The 22,130-nt window shown below is 43.9% G+C and overlaps 1 protein-coding gene across 4 annotated transcripts in view; it reads right to left on the bottom strand.

Annotated features, from left to right (window-relative positions):
- DCAF6 (DDB1 and CUL4 associated factor 6) overlaps window positions 1–22,130 on the bottom strand; it is a 1,153,281-nt gene that overhangs the window by 821,354 nt on the left and 309,797 nt on the right. For all 4 annotated transcript variants that reach the window (XM_044288252.1, XM_044288251.1, XM_044288253.1 and 1 more), the window contains exon 8: window positions 9,340–9,554. In XM_044288252.1, the coding sequence (XP_044144187.1) occupies window positions 9,340–9,554 (215 nt within the window). The remainder of the gene's footprint in view (window positions 1–9,339; window positions 9,555–22,130) is intronic.

Here is a 22,130-nt window from a genome sequence, read left to right as displayed (position 1 = left end):
TAACCTGCATGTAGCAGAGCTGTGTACTGTGTTACAGAGATGTATGTGTAACCTGCAGGTAGCAGATCTGTATGTGTAACCTGCAGGTAGCAGAGCTGTGTACTGTGTAGCAGATCTGTATGTGTAACCTGCAGGTAGCAGAGCTGTGTACTGTGTAGTAGATCTGTATGTGCAACCTGCATGTAGCAGAGCTGTGTACTGTGTTACAGAGATGTATGTGTAACCTGCAGGTAGCAGAGCTGTGTACTGTGTAGCAGATCTGTATGTGTAACCTGCAGGTAGCAGAGCTGTGTACTGTGTAGCAGATCTGTATGTGTAACCTGCATGTAGCAGAGCTGTGTACTGTGTAGAAGAGCTGTATGTGTAACCTGCATGTAGCAGAGCTGTGTACTGTGTAGCAGTGCTGTATGTGTAACCTGCATGTAGCAGTGCTGTGTACTGTGTAGCAGAGCTGTATGTGTAACCTGCATGTAGCAGTGCTGTGTACTGTGTAGCAGATCTGTATGTGTAACCTGCATGTAGCAGAGCTGTGTACTGTGTAGCAGAGCTGTATGTGTAACCTGCATGTAGCAGAGCTGTGTACTGTGTAGCAGTGCTGTATGTGTAACCTGCATGTAGCAGTGCTGTGTACTGTGTAGCAGAGCTGTATGTGTAACCTGCATGTAGCAGTGCTGTGTACTGTGTAGCAGAGCTGTATGTGTAACCTGCAGGTAGCAGAGCTGTGTACTGTGTAGCAGATCTGTATGTGTAACCTGCATGTAGCAGAGCTGTGTACTGTGTAGCAGAGCTGTATGTGTAACTTGCATGTAGCAGAGCTGTGTACTGTGTAACCTGCATGTAGCAGAGCTGTGTACTGTGTAGCAGTGCTGTATGTGTAACCTGCATGTAGCAGAGCTGTGTACTGTGTAGCAGAGCTGTATTTGTAACCTGAATGTAGCAGAGCTGTGTACTGTGTAGCAGTTTTTGGTCGCTTCATTTGCTACAAAAATGTAAATAAAAAGTGATCAAAAAGTCTTAAACACCCCAGAATGGTATCAGTGAAAAGTTCAGATTGCCCCGCAAAAAATGAGCCTCCATCCAGCTCTGTACACATAATTACAAAAAAGTTATAGAGCTCAAAATATGACGACAAAAAAAAAAATCTGATTCTGTAAATCTCCTGTCACTCCGAGTTACTCAGAATTGGTAACCCTAATTAATAAATACATGCAACATGCATATATGCCGCTTCACACAAATCACAAGTGTTAGGCCTCTTGCACATGAACGTTGTTGGTTCATTCCGTGCATTGGGGACAGCAATTTGCAGTCCCCAATGCACGGGCAACGTGCGTGCAGCAGCCAGGACAGATCCAGACCCATTCAACTTGAATAGGTCCATGAATATGTTCTACTTTTTTGCTGTGCGGATGCATGGCCAGAAACACCACGGAAGCACTCTGTAGTGCTTCTGTGGGGATCCGATCCGTGTTTCTGTTCCGTTCAAGTGAATGGGTCGACATCACCGATGCGGGATGCACACGGCTGGTGCCCTGTGTATTGCGGAACCGCCGTATGTGGTCCACAATACGACCACAGGCACACAGCGACCATGTGCAAGAGGCCTTACAAAGATGGGATTTAAGGTGCACATCCTCTTGTGCTTCCCATATTCCACAGATTTATATCACACAGCTACTTACAGTTGTGCTGATAAGTTTACATACCCTTGCAGAATTTATGATTTCTTAAAGGGGTATTCTCATCTTCCCTTTTTCATACTTACCTTCCTTAAGCGTGACGTTCACTTCCTGTATTCTTCTCCCGGCCGGGCCGCGCTTGCGCAGAAGACTGAAGATTCTCTCCCGGCCGGGCCGCGCAATGTCCTGAACGCGCACAGCGCCGCGCATGTGCCATGGTGACTTATTCCTGGCCTGTATAGTACAGAGTCGGCGTGCGCATTCGTGGCTCTGTACTATACTGGCCAGGAAGAAGTCATCATGGCGCATGCGCGGCGGCATGCGCGTTCAGGACATTGCGCGGCCCAGCCGGGAGAGAATTTTCCGTCTTCTGCGCAAGCGTGGCCCGGCTGGATTCGACAGGAGAGGTGGCCGTGACCAGGGGAGACCAAAGACAACATCAGGTAAGAGGGGACTTATTTTCTAAAAAAGGATGGGAATTGGGTAATAAAATGTATTTAGAAAAATTATCACTGTCAAATCATTAACAGATTTACCGGTGATCATTAAGATGAGAATACCCCTTTAACCATTGTTCAAAGAATATGATTGATACCACGGACACTTCTCTCTCGCTCATGGTTAGTGGTCGGCTGAAGCCATTTATGTCAAACAACGGTGTTTACTCTTTATAAATCATAATCACAACACAAACTCCCCAAATGACCCTGATCAGAAGTTTACACACCCCAGTTATTAATACCATGTATTGCCCCCTATAACATCAATGACAGCTTGAAGTCTTTTGTGGTAGTTGTGGATGAGGCTCTTTATTTTCTCAGATGGTAAAACTGCCCATTCTTCCTGTTGAAAAAAAAAAAGCAATTCCACCACAGTTTTACGTGATTTTTATTTACAACATTCGATGTGCGATAAAACTGACTGGTTACTTTTATTCTACAGGTCAGATCGAATCCGGCAATACTTTTTTTTTTTTCTTTTTCTTGCGTTTTAATAGTGATTAAAAAATTAAAATATCCGATTTTTTTTTTGTCGCCATATTTTGAGCCCCATAACTTTTTTGTAATTATGTGTACAGAGCTGGATGGGGGCTCATTTTTTGCGGGGCAATCTAAACTTTTTACTGATACCATTCCGGGGTGTTTAAGACTTTTTGATCACTTTTTATTTACATTTTTGTAGCAAATGAAGTGACCAAAAACGGTGAATCGGACATTTGGACTCTTTCTTTTCTGTTTTGCTGTTTGCCGTATGGGGAATATATTTTTCTACAATGGGCGTTTTTACACATTGCGAAACCCATGATGTGTCTTTTATTTTAATTTTGGGAAAAGGGGGGTGATCTGAATATTTATGGGGTTTTTTACACTTTTTTATAGTTCCCAGGTTACACACACATCTCTGTAACACAGTACACAGCACTGCTACATGCGGTTAGACAAACTGCTCTATATACACAGTACACAGCTCTGCTACCTGCAGGTTGCACATACATCCCTGTAACACAGTACACAGCTCTGCTACATGCAGGTTACACATACAGCTCTGCTACACAGTACACAGCACTTCTACATGCAGGTTACACACACATCTCTGTAACACAGTACACAGCTCTGCTACATGCTGTTACACACACTGCTCTATATACACAGTACACAGCTCTGCTACATGCAGGTTACACACACATCTCTGTAACACAGTACACATCTCTGCTACACAGTACACAGCACTGCTACCTGCAGGTTGCACATACATCCCTGTAACACAGTACACAGCTCTGCTACATGCAGGTTACACATACAGCTCTGCTACACAGTTCACAGCTCTGCTACATACAGGTTACACATACAGCTCTGCTACACAGTACACAGCTCTGCTACATGCAGGTTACACATACAGATCTGCTACACAGTACACAGCTCTGCTACCTGCAGGTTACACATACAGCTCTGCTACACAGTTCACAGCTCTGCTACATACAGGTTACACATACAGCTCTGCTACACAGTACACAGCTCTGCTACATGCAGGTTACACATACAGATCTGCTACACAGTACACAGCTCAGCTACCTGCAGGTTACACGTACATCTCTGTAACACAGTACACAGCTCTGCTACCTGCAGGTTACACATACAGATCTGCTACACAGTACACAGCTCTGCTACATGCAGGTTACAGATACATCTCTGTAACACCAGTACACAGCTCTGCTACATGCAGGTTACACACACATCTCTAGTACAGAGCTCTATTTGATGGCTACTGTTCTGTACACTCTACCAGCTGCTGTGCACATCTGACCCCTCCCACACATGTGACTCGTCACATGGTCATGACGTCATCACAGGTCCTTTGCCTCTCCAGCAGCTAACAGCTCCGTCAGGTGAAGAGTCTGTGTAGTAGGGCGTATTTTGAGTTAGGGAGGACAGAGTTATAGCTGATGTCTGAGGTCTGATGGAGTTTTGCCTGACGGAGGACGGAGTTTTGTCTGATGTCTGAGGTCTGATGGAGTTTTGCCTGACGGAGGACGGAGTTTTGTCTGATGTCTGAGGTCTGATGGAGTTTTGCCTGACGGAGGACGGAGTTTTGTCTGATGTCTGAGGTCTGATGGAGTTTTGCCTGACGGAGGACGGAGTTTTGTCTGATGTCTGAGGTCTGATGGAGTTTTGGGTGACGGAGGACGAAGTTTTGTCTGATGTCTGAGGTCTGATGGAGTTTTGGGTGACGGAGGACGGAGTTTTGTCTGATGTCTGAGGTCTGATGGAGTTTTGGGTGACGGAGGACGGAGTTTTGTCTGATGTCTGAGGGCTGATGGAGTTTTGTCTGACGGAAGACAGAGTTTTGTCTGATGTCTGATGGAGTTTTGCCTGACGGAGGACGGAGTTTTGTCTGATGTCTGAGGGCTGACTGAGTTTTGCCTGACGGAGGATGGAGTTGTGGATGATGTCTGATGATGTCCTAATATGTATGCCATACAAATGGATCTATACATTGAAGTCTCTACAACCTTTAGGATTGAATCTTGAATTCAATGTGGCTGGAATCAGCTAGACTCTCATCTGTTACATTGTATTGTTTTTTTTATATATTTGTAAATGTCTTGATTATACCACTATGTAATGCTCCTTAATTATTAATATACACCAACCTGGTCACCAGCTTTTATTGACAAGGTAGTTGACATGATGATCTCTGTGTCGATGAGGCCTCATGTCAATTATATTTGCTCTTTATTTCAACATTGGTACTCTGTACTTTGCTTTATATGTAAACCTGTGCGGGGATCGCGTTTTCACATTGACACATTCTCCTCTTTTTTAAATTGTGCCAAGTTGCGCAGTGTATCTCCAGCGCGTGTTGGGGCTTTTATCTACAAACGTCCTGCACGCTGTTTATTTACCTTAGCGGTGCGGGTGTTTCCTATTGGTGGCCCTGTTGCTTCCCCAGGCACACGTCAGCCTGGTGCGTCGCAAGGAGGTGCGGCATCGTGACATAAGCCGGCCGCCCCTTGATGACGCTCATGGACCTGGGATGTCTCTGCATCGGGACGCCGACTGCCATACATGCCATATACACGCGCGGTGATGCTTTCCATGTGCCGCTTTTTGATGACATCTACGGACATGCGCATCTTCTATTGTGAGACGCCAATACCATTGTGGATGTTCATACGCCATAACCCCACACAGGTGAACTTGTGATTACAATTGTTATAACTTGTACCAGCTGATTAATGTGATTTAATGTGATGGTGACCTCATGTTAGGTAGGTGTGACCTATGACATCACGGTCTATTGGTTGTTTAGCATTGTGGGTGGGCCCAGTATATTGGATTTATATGCTGTGATTTTAGTTGTAAAATATGCTTGATAAAGGCTATTCGTAGCCGAAACGTTGCTGCTATTTTTATGCCCTGTTGTGAGGTGTTCGTTTGAATAAAGAAGATTTTGTGGATATGCTGCTGTGGCTCCCTACTTCCTTCATATGCCTGGTCATCGTGTCCCTCTGTGAAATCTTTTTCACGCACAGCGCTGTAGCTTCATTCAATCAACTGCCCTATGCAGGGAAGGGAGTCTGCAGGCATAGGCTGTTCTGTCCTTGAACAAGATTTCGCAGAAGGACAAGGTGATCAGGGGGGATGAGTTTAAAGAAGATGGTGATGTCACAGAGGAGATGTGTGGGCTGGAAAGCGCAAGAAAAGGTACTAAATCATTCAGGACAGATCAGCTCACTGCAGGATCAGATCACATGCATAGAAAGTTTCTGTCTCTGCCCAAGTGTTTTATGCACAACTATACAGGTCAATACTTCTCTATAATGTCCTCTATGATCCTCAAAACAGATTCTCCACTACTTTCTGTGTCCAGTTGATGGAAGCTAGTCCCCACCCACCAGATCTTGGAAAACTGCAAACTAAATAGCATACACAGAAGAAAACTGCTAAAATGCCTGATACTAGTCATACTGTATAATGACAAGATATAATGGTATTTCTCATCTACACTGTACTGGCTGTCACGTGCCGGAGGCCCAAGGCAGACCTCCGGGACATCTTGCAAACAGGACACGGGCAAGATTCAGACCAGGGACCAACATAATACTTTATTACACATGTAATAAATTAACTTGACAGTAACATATGCAGATTAGACAATAGTTGTAACACTACCACAGAACCAAGTGCACTGGCAGACCAGAGGCAAAACCCAGAGGGCGGAGAGCCAGTGAGCCCCATTCTTCACAGAGCCCCTGGTGGTGGGGATGAACTGGGCCGAGGGCTCACTGGTCGCACCTCCAGGAGGGTCCAGGTACACTTGGCCTCTACCTGCAAGGAACCACGGAGGTGCAAGCACCTGCAGAACAGACAACAACAGAACTGGAACCCATACAAACACAGGACATGGATCAGACAACAAGACAAACGGGAACCAGCACAGAAGCAGAATTGGAAAGACAGCTTTCTCAGGCAGACCTGCACACAGGCTAGAGACCCTCTCTCCGGAGAACCCAGGAGCCCTCCCATGAAGTCAGGACATACACAGGGCAGGAACAGAAGCTGTAAAACACTGCAGGCCAGACATGGAACAGACAGGATCGGAAGCAGTAGGAACTGCCAGGCTGGACATGGAACAGGCAGGATCAGAGGCAGTTTAGCACTGCCAAGCTATCAGATGCAGTTAGAGCACTGCTAGGCTAAATATGGAACAGAGTGGATCAGACACAAAACAGGTACAGAAGATCAGGCAAGGCCAAGGATAACAACATCAACAAAAACAAACCAGAACAGGTACAAAAGATCAGACAAGGCAATAACATCAACAACACCAACACAGAAGGGCAGATGGAAAAATCACCTGAATCAGCAGCAAGGAGCTACACCCAGCAAGACAAAAGAGAGACTGATCCCCTGGGTGAGCAGCAAGGTGCAACACCCAGCAAGGCATAAGAAAGACTGACCCAAACCCCACAGCTCACAGGTAGATATAGCTGACTAAGAGGGGAAGTTAACAGACCAGGGGAAATTATTCCCATCAGAACCAAACAGGAAGGGGAGCCTGCATCAACCAAGAAGAGAACATACAGGCTGCAGAACAGGACGTTGCCACTGGCAACCAGCATACACTGAGTCCACTGCAGACAGTATGGCAGAGCACAAACAACCCATGACAAACAGAAATTCATCAATACTAAGGCCATGTTCACACACAAGGCCGCAGCCAACACGCATAACAGAACCAGCATACGTGGGAACACCCACAGCCAGTACACAAAGTGCATGCACGGCACCAGCCTGCATGGTACCAGAGACAGGAACCACACATATGCAGACACGGAAGCCACAAACACAGGCCACAGTTCACAGACCACCGCAGCTAGCACGCAGTCCCAAGCAACCAGCATACACAGCAGTCAGCCTGCAGCCAGTACGCGAGGGAGCCTGCAGCCAGCCTACACGGCACCAGAGACAGGAACTGCACAGAGATGCAGACATGGGAAGTACACATATACATGGGCATAGTTCACACAAGACACCGCAGCCAGCACGCAGCCCCAAGCAACCAGCATACACAGGTTTCGGCCTGCAGCCAATATGCAAGAGAGCATGCAACCAGCCTACATGGCCACAGCTGTCACAGTGAGCCGCACCGGGACACTGGCATACTATTGATTGATACAAAGTTGTTGAAATGTCACAATTACTACATGCCAGCTGTAATTGTTTTCATTCATCTAAAATACCTTTATTAAATCCATCTAAAAGGTTATACGTACATTTGAGGCAAGAATACATTTTAAAACCAGATAAGCTGACATTTTATATTCCCCCTATTCTCTTAAGATTTCAACATACACATTAGATTATATGTGACCAAACCTGCGGATTTCAGCAATGCTAGTCCAACATAAGGCTGGGGCTACACAGCCGTGATACATGTTGAGCAACCAAGGATCACTGAATCTCTGTGCAGCACTGCAGCCATTGAACTGAACATGGTCGCATTGCAACTCACAAGTAGCTATGATCCCAAAGTCCCCAAAAATTAAAATCAAGCAGTTTTGTATTTTTTTTATAATTATACAGATGCAGTCATGGCAACTTGCATGTCTTGTTGAGATCTAATTCAATGTTGGGAGTATTACACAGAAACCATTGGTCACACGACAAATGTCACAACTAGGGATGAGCGAATCGACTTCGGATGAAACAACTTTGTTATAATACTGTACGGAGCAGGAGCTCTGTACAGTATTAGAATGTATAGGCTCCGAAGAGGCTAAGTTATTGATTTGCGAAGTCTCGTGATACTTCGCACAATAACTTAATTAAATAATTTGTACTGTAAAAAACAATTTCCCAAACTCAGGAAATGTTTTTTTACAGTACAAATACATTCTAATATTGTATGGAGCTCCTGCTGGAGCTGGATTATGGACCGTATAACAGGCTACGGTTGCGTGCATGATCCCTTAAAAGCCAATAAATTCAAATTTACAAAATTGTTGACTTTTCACCCAACAAAAATTAATTTTAAATCTTTTAAAATAAAAAGTAAAGCATATAGACCCAAATTTCACACAAACGTGAAGAACAAAGTGTTATGAAAAAAAAAACATTCTAAGAATTGCTTGTATAAGTAAAAACATTCCAAAGTTATTACCACATAAACTGACATGTCAGATTTGGAAAAAAAAATGTGTCTGGAAGGTTAAAATACATGTATATAAATTAATGAATGCATAGCACTTTCAGGTTTTAAAAATATCCCAAGATAACTAATACATCAACTATCACCTTCATATGTACTGCATGATTGCCAAGACCTAATGTGAAGAGCAAAAGCAGGAAAGAATTATGTATGGCAGCATCACAACTGTCCCCTCACAGATGATGGCAAATCCGCTGGTTCCGATAGAAGATAAGCCATCGGCAGAGGGGTTTGGCAGCAGTACTCTCTAGCCATTGCAAACACATGCTATAACTAGATCTCATACAGAGGAGATGATTGTGGCATGCAGATGCAGCTCTCACCTCCTCTGATGATCAGGCAATTATCAGAAACAAACTATTCCTTGATAAATGCCTGCTGTGTTGGCCCATGTTAAGGGACCTTTATATAAAACTGATCTTCTAACAAAATTTTGATGGATACCCACCTCTTCTCGCTTCTGATTGACCGACGTAAACTTAAGTTCTTTTGCTTCATCTTCCTTTGGATCAAATAAATATATATAATCTGATGAGTAGCTCACAAGGACCTCCGCCCCATCTTCACTATAGCACAGAGAGGTGACACGACAAGATTTGTTTGCAAGATGTGGGGGTGTAAATCGTACACACATTCCCATGATTCCACGATTTGAGTAATTGCCTGGTATTGGAATAAAAATAAAAATGTTCATCGCATATTTTTAATAATAAAATTGTTATGTTTCCATATTTTAAATGCTTAAACTAAACTTAAACTGTGGTTGTAAATTTGAACACAAATTACAATCTACCTTACTTAACCCCTTCAGGACCCTGCCATTTTTCACCTTTACCATTTTTCAAATTTACCACTGTCATGAAGTAAAATATTTGATGTCAGAATGGCCTGGATAAGTAAAAGCTTTTTAAAGTTATCACCACATAAAGTGACACATTTCAGATTTGCTAAAAATCTTCTAGTCCTTAAAGGGAACCTATTACCGGGATTTTGGGTATAGAGCTGAGGACATGGGTTGCTAGATGGCCACTAGCACATCCGCAATACCCAGTCCCCATAGCTTTGTGTCCTTTTATTGTGTAAAAAAACAGATTTGATACATATGCAAATTAACCAGAGATGAGGCAGAGCTTGAAAATTTGACTCTTTTCTGGTCACACAAGTAAGATATGACTCTTTTATGTTAATTTGCATATGTATCAAATCGGGTTTTTTTACACAATAAAAGCACACAGAGCTATGGGGACTGGGTATTGCGGATGTGCTAGTGGCCATCTAGCAACCATGTCCTCAGCTCTATACACAAAATCCCGATGACAGGTTCCCTTTAAGGATTAGGCGATTTTTAGCAAATCTGAAATGTGTCACTTTATGTGGTGATAACTTTAAAAAGCTTTTACTTATCCAGGCCATTCTGAGACTGTTTTCTCATCAAATATTGTACTTCATGACAGTGGTAAATTTGAGTTAAAAAAAATCATTTTTATTTATAAAAAAATACCAAATTTACAACAAAAAAAATTGAAAAATTAGCAAATTTCCAAATTTAAATTAGATAGTAATAGCTCCCAAAATAGTTATTACTTAAAATTTCCCATATGTCTACTTCATGTTTGGATCATTTTGAAAATTACATTTTATTTTTTGGGGAATTTTTAAGAACATTTCCAAACCCCAATATTTTCAGGACCGGTTCAGTTATAAAGTCACTTTCTGGGCTTGCATATTAGAAACCAACTATAAATCACCCCATTTTAGAAACTAAACTGATTTTACAAACTTTGTTAACCCTTTAAGTGCCCTACGAGAATTAAATGAAAATGGGAATATAATTTCAAAATGTCACTTTTTTTTTAGCAGATTTAAAATTTGTATCTATTTTTTCTGCAACATATCAAGGGTTAACAGCCAACCAAAACTCTAAATCTATTACCCTCAATCTGGAGTTTACAAGACTGATGTATGGGCACACAGCAGACTTCAAAGTGGAAGGAGCACCATATGACTTTTGGAGAACGGATTGAGCTGCAATGGTAATTGGGTGGCCCTAGAGTGGAAACTCCCAAAAAGTTACCCCATTTCGGAAACTACACCCCTCAAGGAATATTTTAAGGTGTGTAGTGAGCACTTTGACCCATCAGGCTTTTCACAGAATTAGGAAACGCTTGGCTGTGAAAATGAAAAATGCTTTACACCCACATTTTACACTTTCACAAGGTAAAACAGAACAAAATTCACCCCACATTTTGTTCCCCATTTCCCCCCGAATACACCAACACCCCATATGTGCTCAAAAATGATGTATTGATGCATGGCAGGGTTCAAAAGGGAAGTAGCGCCATAGGGCCAGAGGACAGATTTTTCAGGATTGGCTATTGGGAGCTATGTCGCATATGAAGACACCTTGAAGTACCCCTAGAGTGGAAACACCCATAAGTGACCCCATTTCTGGAAACTACACCCCTCAAGGAACATTTCAAGATGTGTAGTGAGAACTTTGTCCTCCAAACTGATTCATGGAATTGGCTGTGAAAATAAAACATTAAAATTGGACTTTAGGCCCAAATTTTTCACTTTCACAAGGGGGAACTGGAGAAAATGAACCCCCTAATTTATTGCCCATTTTCTCCTGATTACAGCAATACCTGATATGTGCTTGTATACTGCTATATGGGCGTACCACAGGGGTCAGAAGGAAAGGAGCACCAAAAGGCTTCTCGAAGGCAGATTTCTCCGGAATAATTGACAGACGCCATATTGCAATTGAACACACCCTGAGGTGACCCTAGAGTGGAAACCCCCAAAAAGTCACCCCATTCTGGAAAATACACCCCTCAAGGAATATTTCAAGGTGTGTAGTGAGCCCTTTACCCATCGGTGTTTCACAGAATTAGGAAACGCTTGGCTGTGAAAATAAAAAGTGACAATTTTTTCCAGAAAAAGTTGCTTTACACCCACATTTTTCACTTTCACAATGGGTAACACCCCCCATTTTATTCCACATGTCCCCCCCCGAATACGCCAACACCCCATATGTGCTCAAAAAATTATGCATAGCCACGCGGCAGGCTTCAGAGTGGAAGGAGCACCATAAGTCGGTTAGGAGAGAGGATTTAGCTGGAATGGTAATTGGGAGCTATGTCGCATATGAAGACACCCTGAGGTGGCCCTAGAGTGGAAACCCCCAAAAAGTGACCCTATTCCAGAAAACTACACCCCTCAAGGAATATTTCAAGGTGTGTAGTGAGCACTTAGACCCATCGGGCGTTTCACAGAAATAGGAAACGCTTGGCTGTAAAAATAATTAATGAAGTTTTTTTTCCATGTGAAATGCTTTACACCCCCATTTTTCACTTTCACAAGGGGTAACAGGACAAAATGCACCCCACATTTTATTCCCCCATTCCCCCCGAATACCCCAACACCCCATATGTGCTCAGAAAATGATGTATGGGTGCATGGCAGGGCTCTAGATACACCTCCTATCCTGACCGACCCAATAGCCCCCAACAATAATGAAAATGATGATTGCACTTACCGGTAATCGGATTTTGCAGACCCCACGACACCACCATAGAGAGAGAGAGAAAGATCCACCCCCAGGGACAGGAAACCTACAGAAATAAAAGGGTGGAGCCTCTCTTCCCATTCAGTGGATTACAGAGCAAGAGCGGGACTCCTACACCATTAATTATTCCGAACTGAACATCATATAAAGCTATGAAAAAAAATATATAAAAATATATATATATTTTTTTTTTACTACTCTATGTGAATATAGAAAACCATCACCAAGGGTGGGAATTAGGAAGGGCGCTGTCGTGGGGTCTGGAAAATCCGATTACCGGTAAGTGTAATCATCATTTTTCCCCTCCCCCACGACAGCACCATAGAGAGAATTACAGAGAAAAGAACCCTTCCTAGGGAGGGACCACCGCTTGCAAAACCTTTCTCCCGAAAGAAAGATCAGAAGAGGAGAGTAAATCCAAACGGTAGTGACGGAAAAAGGTAGAAGGTGAAGACCACGTTACTGCCTTACAAATTTGTTCAATGGAAGCCCCCGACCTTTCTGCCCACGAAGTGGAAACAGAATGCGTAGAGTGAACCTTCACCAAAAGGGGATGAGACAGGCCCTCCTCCAAGTAAGACTGAATAATGCCCAGTCTAAGCCACCTGGACAGGGTACTTTTTGTAGCCTTCTTCCCTTTATTCAATCCAGAAAAAAGAACGAATAAAGCAGAAGACTTTCTCCAACCTTCTGTAATATTAAGATACTGTAACAAGTATCTCCGTACATCTAGTGTATGAAAAACAACGTCTCCAGCATTTTTTGGATGGTCACAAAAGGAAGGAAGAATGATCTCTTGTGATCTATGGAATTTAGAAGACACCTTGGGTAAGAAGGCCGGATCAGGTAGAATAATAACTCTATCATCAAGAATTGTAGTGAAAGGGGGATTGATGGAAATGGCCTGCAACTCGCTAATCCTTCTAGCAGTAGTGAGGGCCACTAACAAAACTAGCTTGAGGGTAAGAAATGTAATGCCTACTGAATCAATGGGTTCGAAGGGTGCTTTGGTTAGAGAATTAAGTACTATGTTAAGATCCCACGGGGGCACCCTAGGGGATGAGACTGGTGTCATCCTATCTACCGCTTTAAAAAATCTAACAATCCATGGATTCAGGGCAAAGTTCTGCTCGAAAAGGGCAGATAGGGCAGAGACCTGTACTTTAAGAGTACTTTTAGCAAGACCTAAGGAAAGGCCTTTCTGCAAAAACTCCAGAACCTGGGAAATAGGAACACATTCTGGTAAATGCTTAGGGTTGAGATTACTGAACTCAATAAATTTCTTCCAGGTCCTAGCATAGATGGAAACCGTTACAGGTTTTCTGCTTTTTAGTAAGGTCGTGATGAGTTCCTGAGTAAAACCATTTTTAATTAATAGGCTCCGCTCAAATTCCATGCAGTCAGATGGAGAACAGCGACTGCCGGATGAAGGACTGGACCCTGGGACAGCAGATCCGGTAGGTCTGGCAGAATCCAGGGTCCGAAATAGACATGGTTCGGAGCAGAGTGAACCATGCCCTCTTGGGCCAAAAGGGGGCGATCAGGATGACCCTTGCCCTGTCTTTCCTGATCTTCTTTAGGACTGCTGGGATTAACTGAAAGGGGGGGGGGGAAAGCATATGCTAGAGGGAAGTTCCACTTCAGGAGAAACGCATCCACCCCATAGGGGGATTCTCTTGGATTTAGAGAACAAAAGATTTCTACTTTCTTGTTCAGGCTTGTACTGAAGAGATCTATGGTCGGCATGCCCCATGACTTGCTGATCCTGGAAAATATCGAGGAGTTGAGGGACCATTCTCCCTGTCTTAAGGGGTATCTGCTGAGAAAATCTGCGTGAACATTCTCCTTCCCCTTTATGTGGAGAGCTGATACGTGGCTGACTTGTTTCTCCAATAACGTTAATAATTTCCCAGTTTCCCACCCTAGGGATACCGACTTTGTCCCCCCTTGGTGGTTTACATATGCCACTGTCGTCTGATTGTCTGAAAGAATCCTCACGTGGCCTGTGCCTAGAAGGGCCAGAGAAGCCTTCACCGCAAGTTTGACTGCCACCAACTCTTTCCGGTTGGAAGAGAATGCTTTTTGAGCTGGGGACCATAGACCCTGAAAGTTGTATCCCAGCACATGGGCACCCCACCCTCAGGGGCTCGCGTCTGTGGTCAGGACAATAGGATCTGGGTAGGACCATGGAACTCCCTGAATCAGATTGTCCCTGACCAGCCACCAAGATAAACTTTTCTTGGTTGTGTCCAAAATTCTTATTCTGACATCCAGCATTCCCCCATGTTTTTTGAAGGCTGTCAAAACCTCCCACTGTAGCTGGCGGGAGTGAAGCTGAGCCCATTCCAATGCCGGGATGCAGGAATTCAGAGAACCTAGGACAGACATGGCCTTTCAAAGAGTCAGGGAGGTGAAAGAGAGGGATTTTATTTGATTCCAAACTTTTGTGATTTTCTCTTCTGGGAGATATGTTCTTTGAGTCTCGGAGTTCAAAACTAGGCCCGGGAATCTCTGTACTTTTAGCGGTATCAATCTGGATTTTTTGCAATTTATTATCCATCCCAGATCCTGGAAGGTATGAATAACAGTCTGAACATTCTTTTCGCAGTCCCGTTGAGAATCTGCAATAATCAAAAAATCATCTAGATATGGGACTATCAATATATTTTTGATCCTTATGAACAAGACCATCTCTGTCACTACTTTCGTAAATATCCTCGGTGCCATGGACAGGCCAAAGGGCAGCGCCTGGAACTGATATTGTCAGATCTGACCCTCTATCAGAATCGCCACTCTCAGGAATTTCTGAAACCTCTGGTGCATCGGTATGTGAAAATAAGCGTCTTTTAAATCCAACACAGCCATGAAACAATGAGGAAAAAGAAGCTGAATCATATTCCTCATTCTCTCCATCTTGAATTTTCTGAAAACCAGAAATTTGTTCAAATCCCTGAGATTGATGATAGTCCTGAATGTGCCATCTGGTTTTGGAACTAAAAACAGGTGGGAGAAAAAAACCTTCGGACAGTTCTTCTTGAGGAACGGGAATCAAGACATTCTTCTTGATAAGGTCCAAAACTTATTTTATTATAGGAATACTTTTTGTAATAACCAATCTTTGCGGAGGCAAAGAGATGAACTCTGGCTTTAGACCTGAATGAATGATGTCTAGGACCCAAGGTCCTGCAAACTTTTCCCAGGATGTCTGGAAGAACTTTAGCCTTCCTCCCACCTCTAACCTGGCGTCATTGTTGGGGTTGTTTCTTGCTAGTAGAGGAAGAGTTTCCGAATAAGAAACCTTTCCCCCACGAATTCCTGGATCTGAATCTCTGATCCTTTTCTCTACCTGATCTTCTGCTTGTACTACCTCTAAAGGGACGAAAGGACTGCCTATTTCTGGGACCAAAGACCGCAGCGGAATTAGGGACCGGAAATCTTTTCTTCCTATCTGCCGCCTTTTCTAAAAGGTCGTCTAGCTCAGGCCCAAACAAAAATTCTCCCTGGCAGGGGATATTACATAATCTTTGTTTAGAGGCTAAATCACCCCCACTCCAACTTTTTAACCAAAGGGCCCTACGTGCCGAATTGGTGAGGGAAGCTGACTGAGCACTAAACTTAATAGAATCAACCGATGCATCTGTCAAGAAGTCGGCTGCTTTTTGCAAGGTTGGCAAAGAGGATAAGATCTGATCCCTAGGGGTTTTATCTTTTAATTGCCCCACCAACTGTTGTAACCAGAAGGATAAGGTCCTAGCCGTGACTGTAGCAGCTATGGCCGGGCAAAAGTCTAAGGTAGAGGCCTCCCAGGCACCCCTAAGGAAGGTTTCAGCCTTTTTGTCTAAAGGCTCCTTAAGCATACCCGTATCTTCAAAAGGAAGAGAGGACTTCTTTGACGCTTTAGAGATGGCGACGTAAATTTTACTAGCGTGTACAGGAAAACATCGACCCTTCTTCTCCTGTAACCCTTCAAACAAAGAGTCTGCTACAGACTTATACTCCTTAACATCCTCCTTAACATCCTCAATGTTCATGGTGGACCTAATGACTTTTAATAATTTATCCGTGTCTTCAGCGGGAAAAAAGGTGTTGGACATGGACTCCTCTTCGGATGAAGAACCAGACGAGGACGACCCTGATGATATGTCACTGTCTTCTGACGAGAAAACTTGGGATGGGCCAGCTTTTGCACCTTTATCCTTAACAGATGTTCTTGCCTTTCTGTCTGACTTCAGGGTATTTTTAATTTCCGTCTTGATGAGCGACCTGATGTTTTCTAACAAGGACGGTGACTCATCCGAAATGGTCTTGTCAATGCATATCTGACACAATTTCTTCCCATAAGAAGAAGATAAAGCCGTACCGCATAGCGGACACTCTTTGTTTTTTCTATTTGACAGCACTTTCTTCGGTTTAGGCTGGAAAAAAAGAGAGCACAAAGCGCAAATTCTTAATAAAACCAAAGGCCAGATAAATGAGCCACTTACCCCCTGAAGATCAAAGAACTACCAGGATGGGATTCACATCACCCTCAGCAGATTCTTGTCTTCTTTCTTCCTCCATAGTAACGACCCTTCTGGATGGAGGGAATATGGAGTCTATACACTTAAGGAATAGTAAAGGAAAAAGGTATTAATGATCCTTTAAAGCCACCAGCTTGGGGCATAAACCGCTGAGAGGCCTCATACATGTTGCCCGGCTCAAACCGTCCTGTATAGGCTCAAAGGACGGTCTGGCCTGCACTTCTTTAAATAAGAGAAAAAACAGGGGCGTCCGCCTCCTACCGGTACCCGGAACTGTAAGACCACCGATATGCGTTCCACCCCGAATCCGGAAGTGCGCCCTGCTCAGCACGCACCAGAAGTGCGTCACCCGCTCGGCGCACACCGGAAGTGACACACTCCACGTGCCTGGAAGCGCTGCCCGGCTGTTCCGTTATAAGGCTAAGTGGCAGAGCCCCGAACCCAAGGATGACCACTTTACTGCGCCACCGGTAGGCACCTCCCATGGGGCAGAGCTCTCCCTGAGAGGTAACCCTCACGTCTGCCGCAAGATACGGAGGGCCCCTGGAGCACCTCCGCATCCTAGGGTCCTGACAGCCTGCCCAGGAGCGCGATGGACCCCGGCAGCAACCGTTAGCCCTCTAGGAATTCCTAGGAAGCAAGACCAACAGTAGGACCTGAAAGGAAAACTGTAGGTCTCCCACTCCAGGGACAGGAAACCACTGAATGGGAAGAGAGGCTCCACCCTTTTATTTCTGTAGGTTTCCTGTCCCTGGGGGTGGATCCTTCTCTCTCTCTCTCTATGGTGCTGTCGTGGGGGAGGGGAAAAGAATATTAACATATAATATGTAGCAAATCTTTATTAATAGTACAAGAATATATATATATAGACAAGGTGAAGATAAAAGGGGAGAGGAGGCCAGAAGATCCCCCTCACCCCAGATAACCCCTGGTAGAGGCGGCAACACAGAAGCAACACGGGTAGTCAGCTCAATATAATAGTGGTATAAATACCAATGGGTAAAGAATGTGAAGATCTAAATGAGACTGCATACATACCATGTGTGGGGACCAATAACAAGCCGGAACACTGTCCAGTCAAAGGATAACACGCATAAGCATGTTAGTGAGTCCGCACACCAAAGCATGTATGCTGAGGCTACAAGGAGCAGCAAATTAAGGCTGTAAATGACAGTTCTCAATGATACATAATAAGCATGAAACCCATAATGAGACAGTTATTATGCATACAGCAAGGGCAAAGCTCCATACATACGGTGTGTGAGAACCAATAACATGTCGGAATAATATCCGATCACCAAACAATGCACCGTAGCATAGTAATGGGTCCACCCACCAAAATATGTATGCCGAGACTGCAAAAAACAAAGCAATAAAGTTGCAAATAACAAAGGTCAGTTACCCATGATGAGCGAGATACCCTACTGGGGCTCTAAGTGTGCCAATGTCCCAACGCGCATTTCGCCACCCTACTGGCTTCGTCAGGAGGCTAATGTAAGTGAGATAAAAGCGGGTATTTATGTTAAAAACACACCTGAGGTAAATCCATGACGCATGTCCAGCATGATGAATAGGGCAGTTTCATCATAGCGCGCCACCCCTCTCAATGCAGCCGACGCGGCGAGTGCTCACATGATCACCCGCATCATCCCCTACTGGGTGACGCGAGACGCAAGACACAGCCCACCTCGGCTGCCGGGGAGAAGAGTCATACGGAGCACCAGATCACGCGCCCGCATCAGCGCATGTGGCAGGGGCCTCTGGTGGAGCTTAATAGCTTCATTGTACAACTTAATGCTAATGATTTAAATATCAAACTCAGATGGGAACATAGCCGAGAACAAATTGAGTTCTTGGACACTTTGTTACGCAGAGAATTGGACGGTAGGGTCTCCACGGACCTCTTCAGAAAACCCACAGCAACCAATGCTCTATTACATGCTAACTCCTCCCATTATCCACAGACGATTAAAGCCATACCTACTGGCCAATTTTTAAAACTACGTCGGATCTGCTCCAGTGACGAACGCTTTCAATCTAAAGATCTTTCTATCAGATTTCGTTATAGGGGCTATAACTAACAAGATATCAGGAAAGGTTATACAAGAGCCAAATGTTTCTCTAGAGACTCCCTGTTGGTGAGTAAAAAGAAGAACAATGATACAAAATTACGATTTATTACACCTTTTAATGTACATTGGGGGAAGATTCGGGCCATTTTGTCCCACTATTGGCCTATTCTATTATTGCACAGTGATCTCAGGGGATCACTCTCTGATTATCCTCTAATTACATGGAAAAGGTAAAATAAAAAAAACTGGGAGACTTGCTTACAAGAAGTCATTATGTCCCACCTGGCATGGGTAATCCTTTTGGCAGTAAGGGCCCCAGATGGGGGTCATTCCCATGTGGCAACTGTCAGGCTTACGGACACATGTCAAGGTTAACTACTTTTAGAGACTCCAGTAGGAGTAAGGAATATCAGATAGTACATCATATTAAATGTAGATCTACAACAGTAATTTACCTTTTAGAATCTCCTTGCAATCTTTTGTATGTGGGCATGACCACCAGGGTGCTCAGAGTGAGAATTTTGGAACATGCGAGTAAAATCCAAAGGGCGGAAACAATGAGGTTGGAGGAGTTGAATAAGTCTCAATCCATTGTTCTGCACTTTAAGGAAAAACACAATTGTGACCCAAGGGGTTTGCGAGCCAGGGGTATCGATAAGTTGTCCCTGGGCTGCCGTGGAGGAGACTATAAAAAAGCACTATTACAGAGGGAAACCAAATGGATAGTTCTGCTTTACCTGGGTTCACACCTGAGCATTTTACAGCGCATTCCTACACGCTGTAAAACGCTCAACAAGGAGAAACCAATGCTTCCCTATGGGAATGGTTCTCACCTGGACGTTTTACAGCGCGTACGATCGTGCTGTAAAACGCCCGATGCCCCAAGAAGTACATGAGCTTCTTTGGGGCGTCTTGTCGCGCGTTCCCGTACATAGACTTTCGGGAACGCGCGACAATGGGCGTTCGCTTGTCTCTGTATGCGCGATTGCAAACGCCGGTACAATCGCGCATACAGAGCGCTCCTTTCAGAACGCTCAGGTGTGAACCCAGCGTAAAACTGAGATCCCCTGGGGATTGAATGAAACAGTTAGTTTCAGGCCCTTTCTTTGAATTGCAATCTTTTATCTCGATCTCTAGAGAGAGATAGAGTGTGGGTATTTTTTTGTGTTTTTATCTTATATGTTGTTGTGTTTTTTACTCTTAGCACCTTTGACGTCATGCATCTTTCCAGCAAGATATTACACGCCCCTTGAAGATGTGACTGGATGTGGAAAATGTGTCCCTTCATTTGCACTTGGCACTTTTACTTTATGAATTATTTGGTCTTCTGACCTCCTATGATATTTACTGTTGCACTTTATACCTGATAATCAAGCTTAGATTGTTTTTTTGTATAATGTATAATCATGATATGTGTATTCATGTTTTTAGGCACTCAACACTATATTTTGTGTTTGTTGGGGGTTATCACATGTGTTACAATATTTTTATCCTTGTATTTATTATCTGGCCAATTATGTATTTAATTAATGAACACAATTAGTAATAGAATTTTCTATTATGAGCTGCGGCTTTCTCACTTTTAGCTTTTCGCACGTCAATGACAAATGAAATGAATATTATTACATCTTGTTTCCACACCACTACGTTTTCATTTTAGCATCTGGGGTGTAAGCATCCCATGCATGCGCTGATGCGGGCGCGTGATCTGGTGCTTAGTATGACTCTTCTCCCTGGCAGCCGAGGTGGGCGGTGTCTTGCATCTTGCGTCACTCAGCACGGGATGATGCGGGTGATCACGTGAGCATGCGCCGCCTCGGCTGCGGTGAGAGGGGTGGCCTGCTATGATGACACGGCCCTATTCATCATGCTGGATATGTGTCATGTATTTACCTCAGGTGTGTTTTTAACATAAATACCCGCTTTTATCTCACTTACATTAGCCTCCTGACGAAGCCAATAGGGTGGCGAAACGCGAGTTGGGGCATTGGCACACTTAGAGCCCCGGGTATCTCGCTCATCATGGGTAACTGACCTTTGTTATTTGCAACTTTATTGGTTTGTTTCTTGCAGTCTCGGCATACATATTTTGGTGTGTGGCCCTATTACTACACTACGGTGCATTGTTTGGTGATCGGATATTATTCCGACATGTTATTGGTTCCCACACATCGTATGTATGGAGCTTTGCCCTTGCTGTATGCATAATAACTGTCTCATCATGGGTTTCATCCTTATTATGTATCATTGATTACTGTCATTTACAGCCTAAATGTGCTGCTCCTTGTAGCCTTAGCATACATGCTTTGGTGTGCGGACTCACTAACATGCTTATGCGTGTTATCCTTTGACTGGACAGTGTTCCGGCTTGTTATTGGTCCCCACACATGGTATGTATGCAGTCTCATTTAGATCTTCATGCACAACAATAGCTTGGTTATTTCTCATTGTGCATAATTCCGGCTACTTGTACATAAATACCCATGGGTATTTATACCACTATTATATTGAGCCGACTACCCGTGTTGCTTCTGTGTGGCCTCCTCTACCAGGGTTTATCTGGGGTGAGGGGGATCTTCTGGCCTCCTCTCCCCTTTTGTCTTCACCTTGTCTATATATATTCTTGTACTATTAATAAAGATTTGCTACATATTATATGTTAAAGGGGTTATCCGAGTTATGGGAAAAAAAAAAATCATGACATACATATACATTGGTTAAGCTTGATTTCTTAAGAGAGAAACCCATACTTACACCTTTTCATGGTTCTGTTATTTCTGGGTTTACATGCTGAAGTACAATGCTGAGGGGGTGTATAACAACAATGCCTGAGCTCCCCCTCATGAATATTTGTGGGCGGGAACAATCTGACCTTCCCCTCACCCTGCTCTGCACAACCTAACTTTGCATAAAAATAAAAAAGTCACATGATCATCTCCTAGCTCACACAGGCAGATCTTACTGTCACATTGCAGATACACAGGCTCTATGTATCTAAGCTCTATGTATCTAAGCTCTATGGCAGCTCTGTGTATCTAAGCTCTATGGCAGCTCTGTGTATCTAAGCTCTATGGCAGCT

The sequence above is a fragment of the Bufo gargarizans genome, chromosome 3 (genome assembly GCF_014858855.1).
Source record: "Bufo gargarizans isolate SCDJY-AF-19 chromosome 3, ASM1485885v1, whole genome shotgun sequence".
Classification (NCBI taxonomy): Eukaryota; Metazoa; Chordata; class Amphibia; order Anura; family Bufonidae; genus Bufo; species Bufo gargarizans.
Note: the sequence above shows the minus strand (reverse complement) of the source record. Positions and strands in the feature narration are given on the sequence as shown.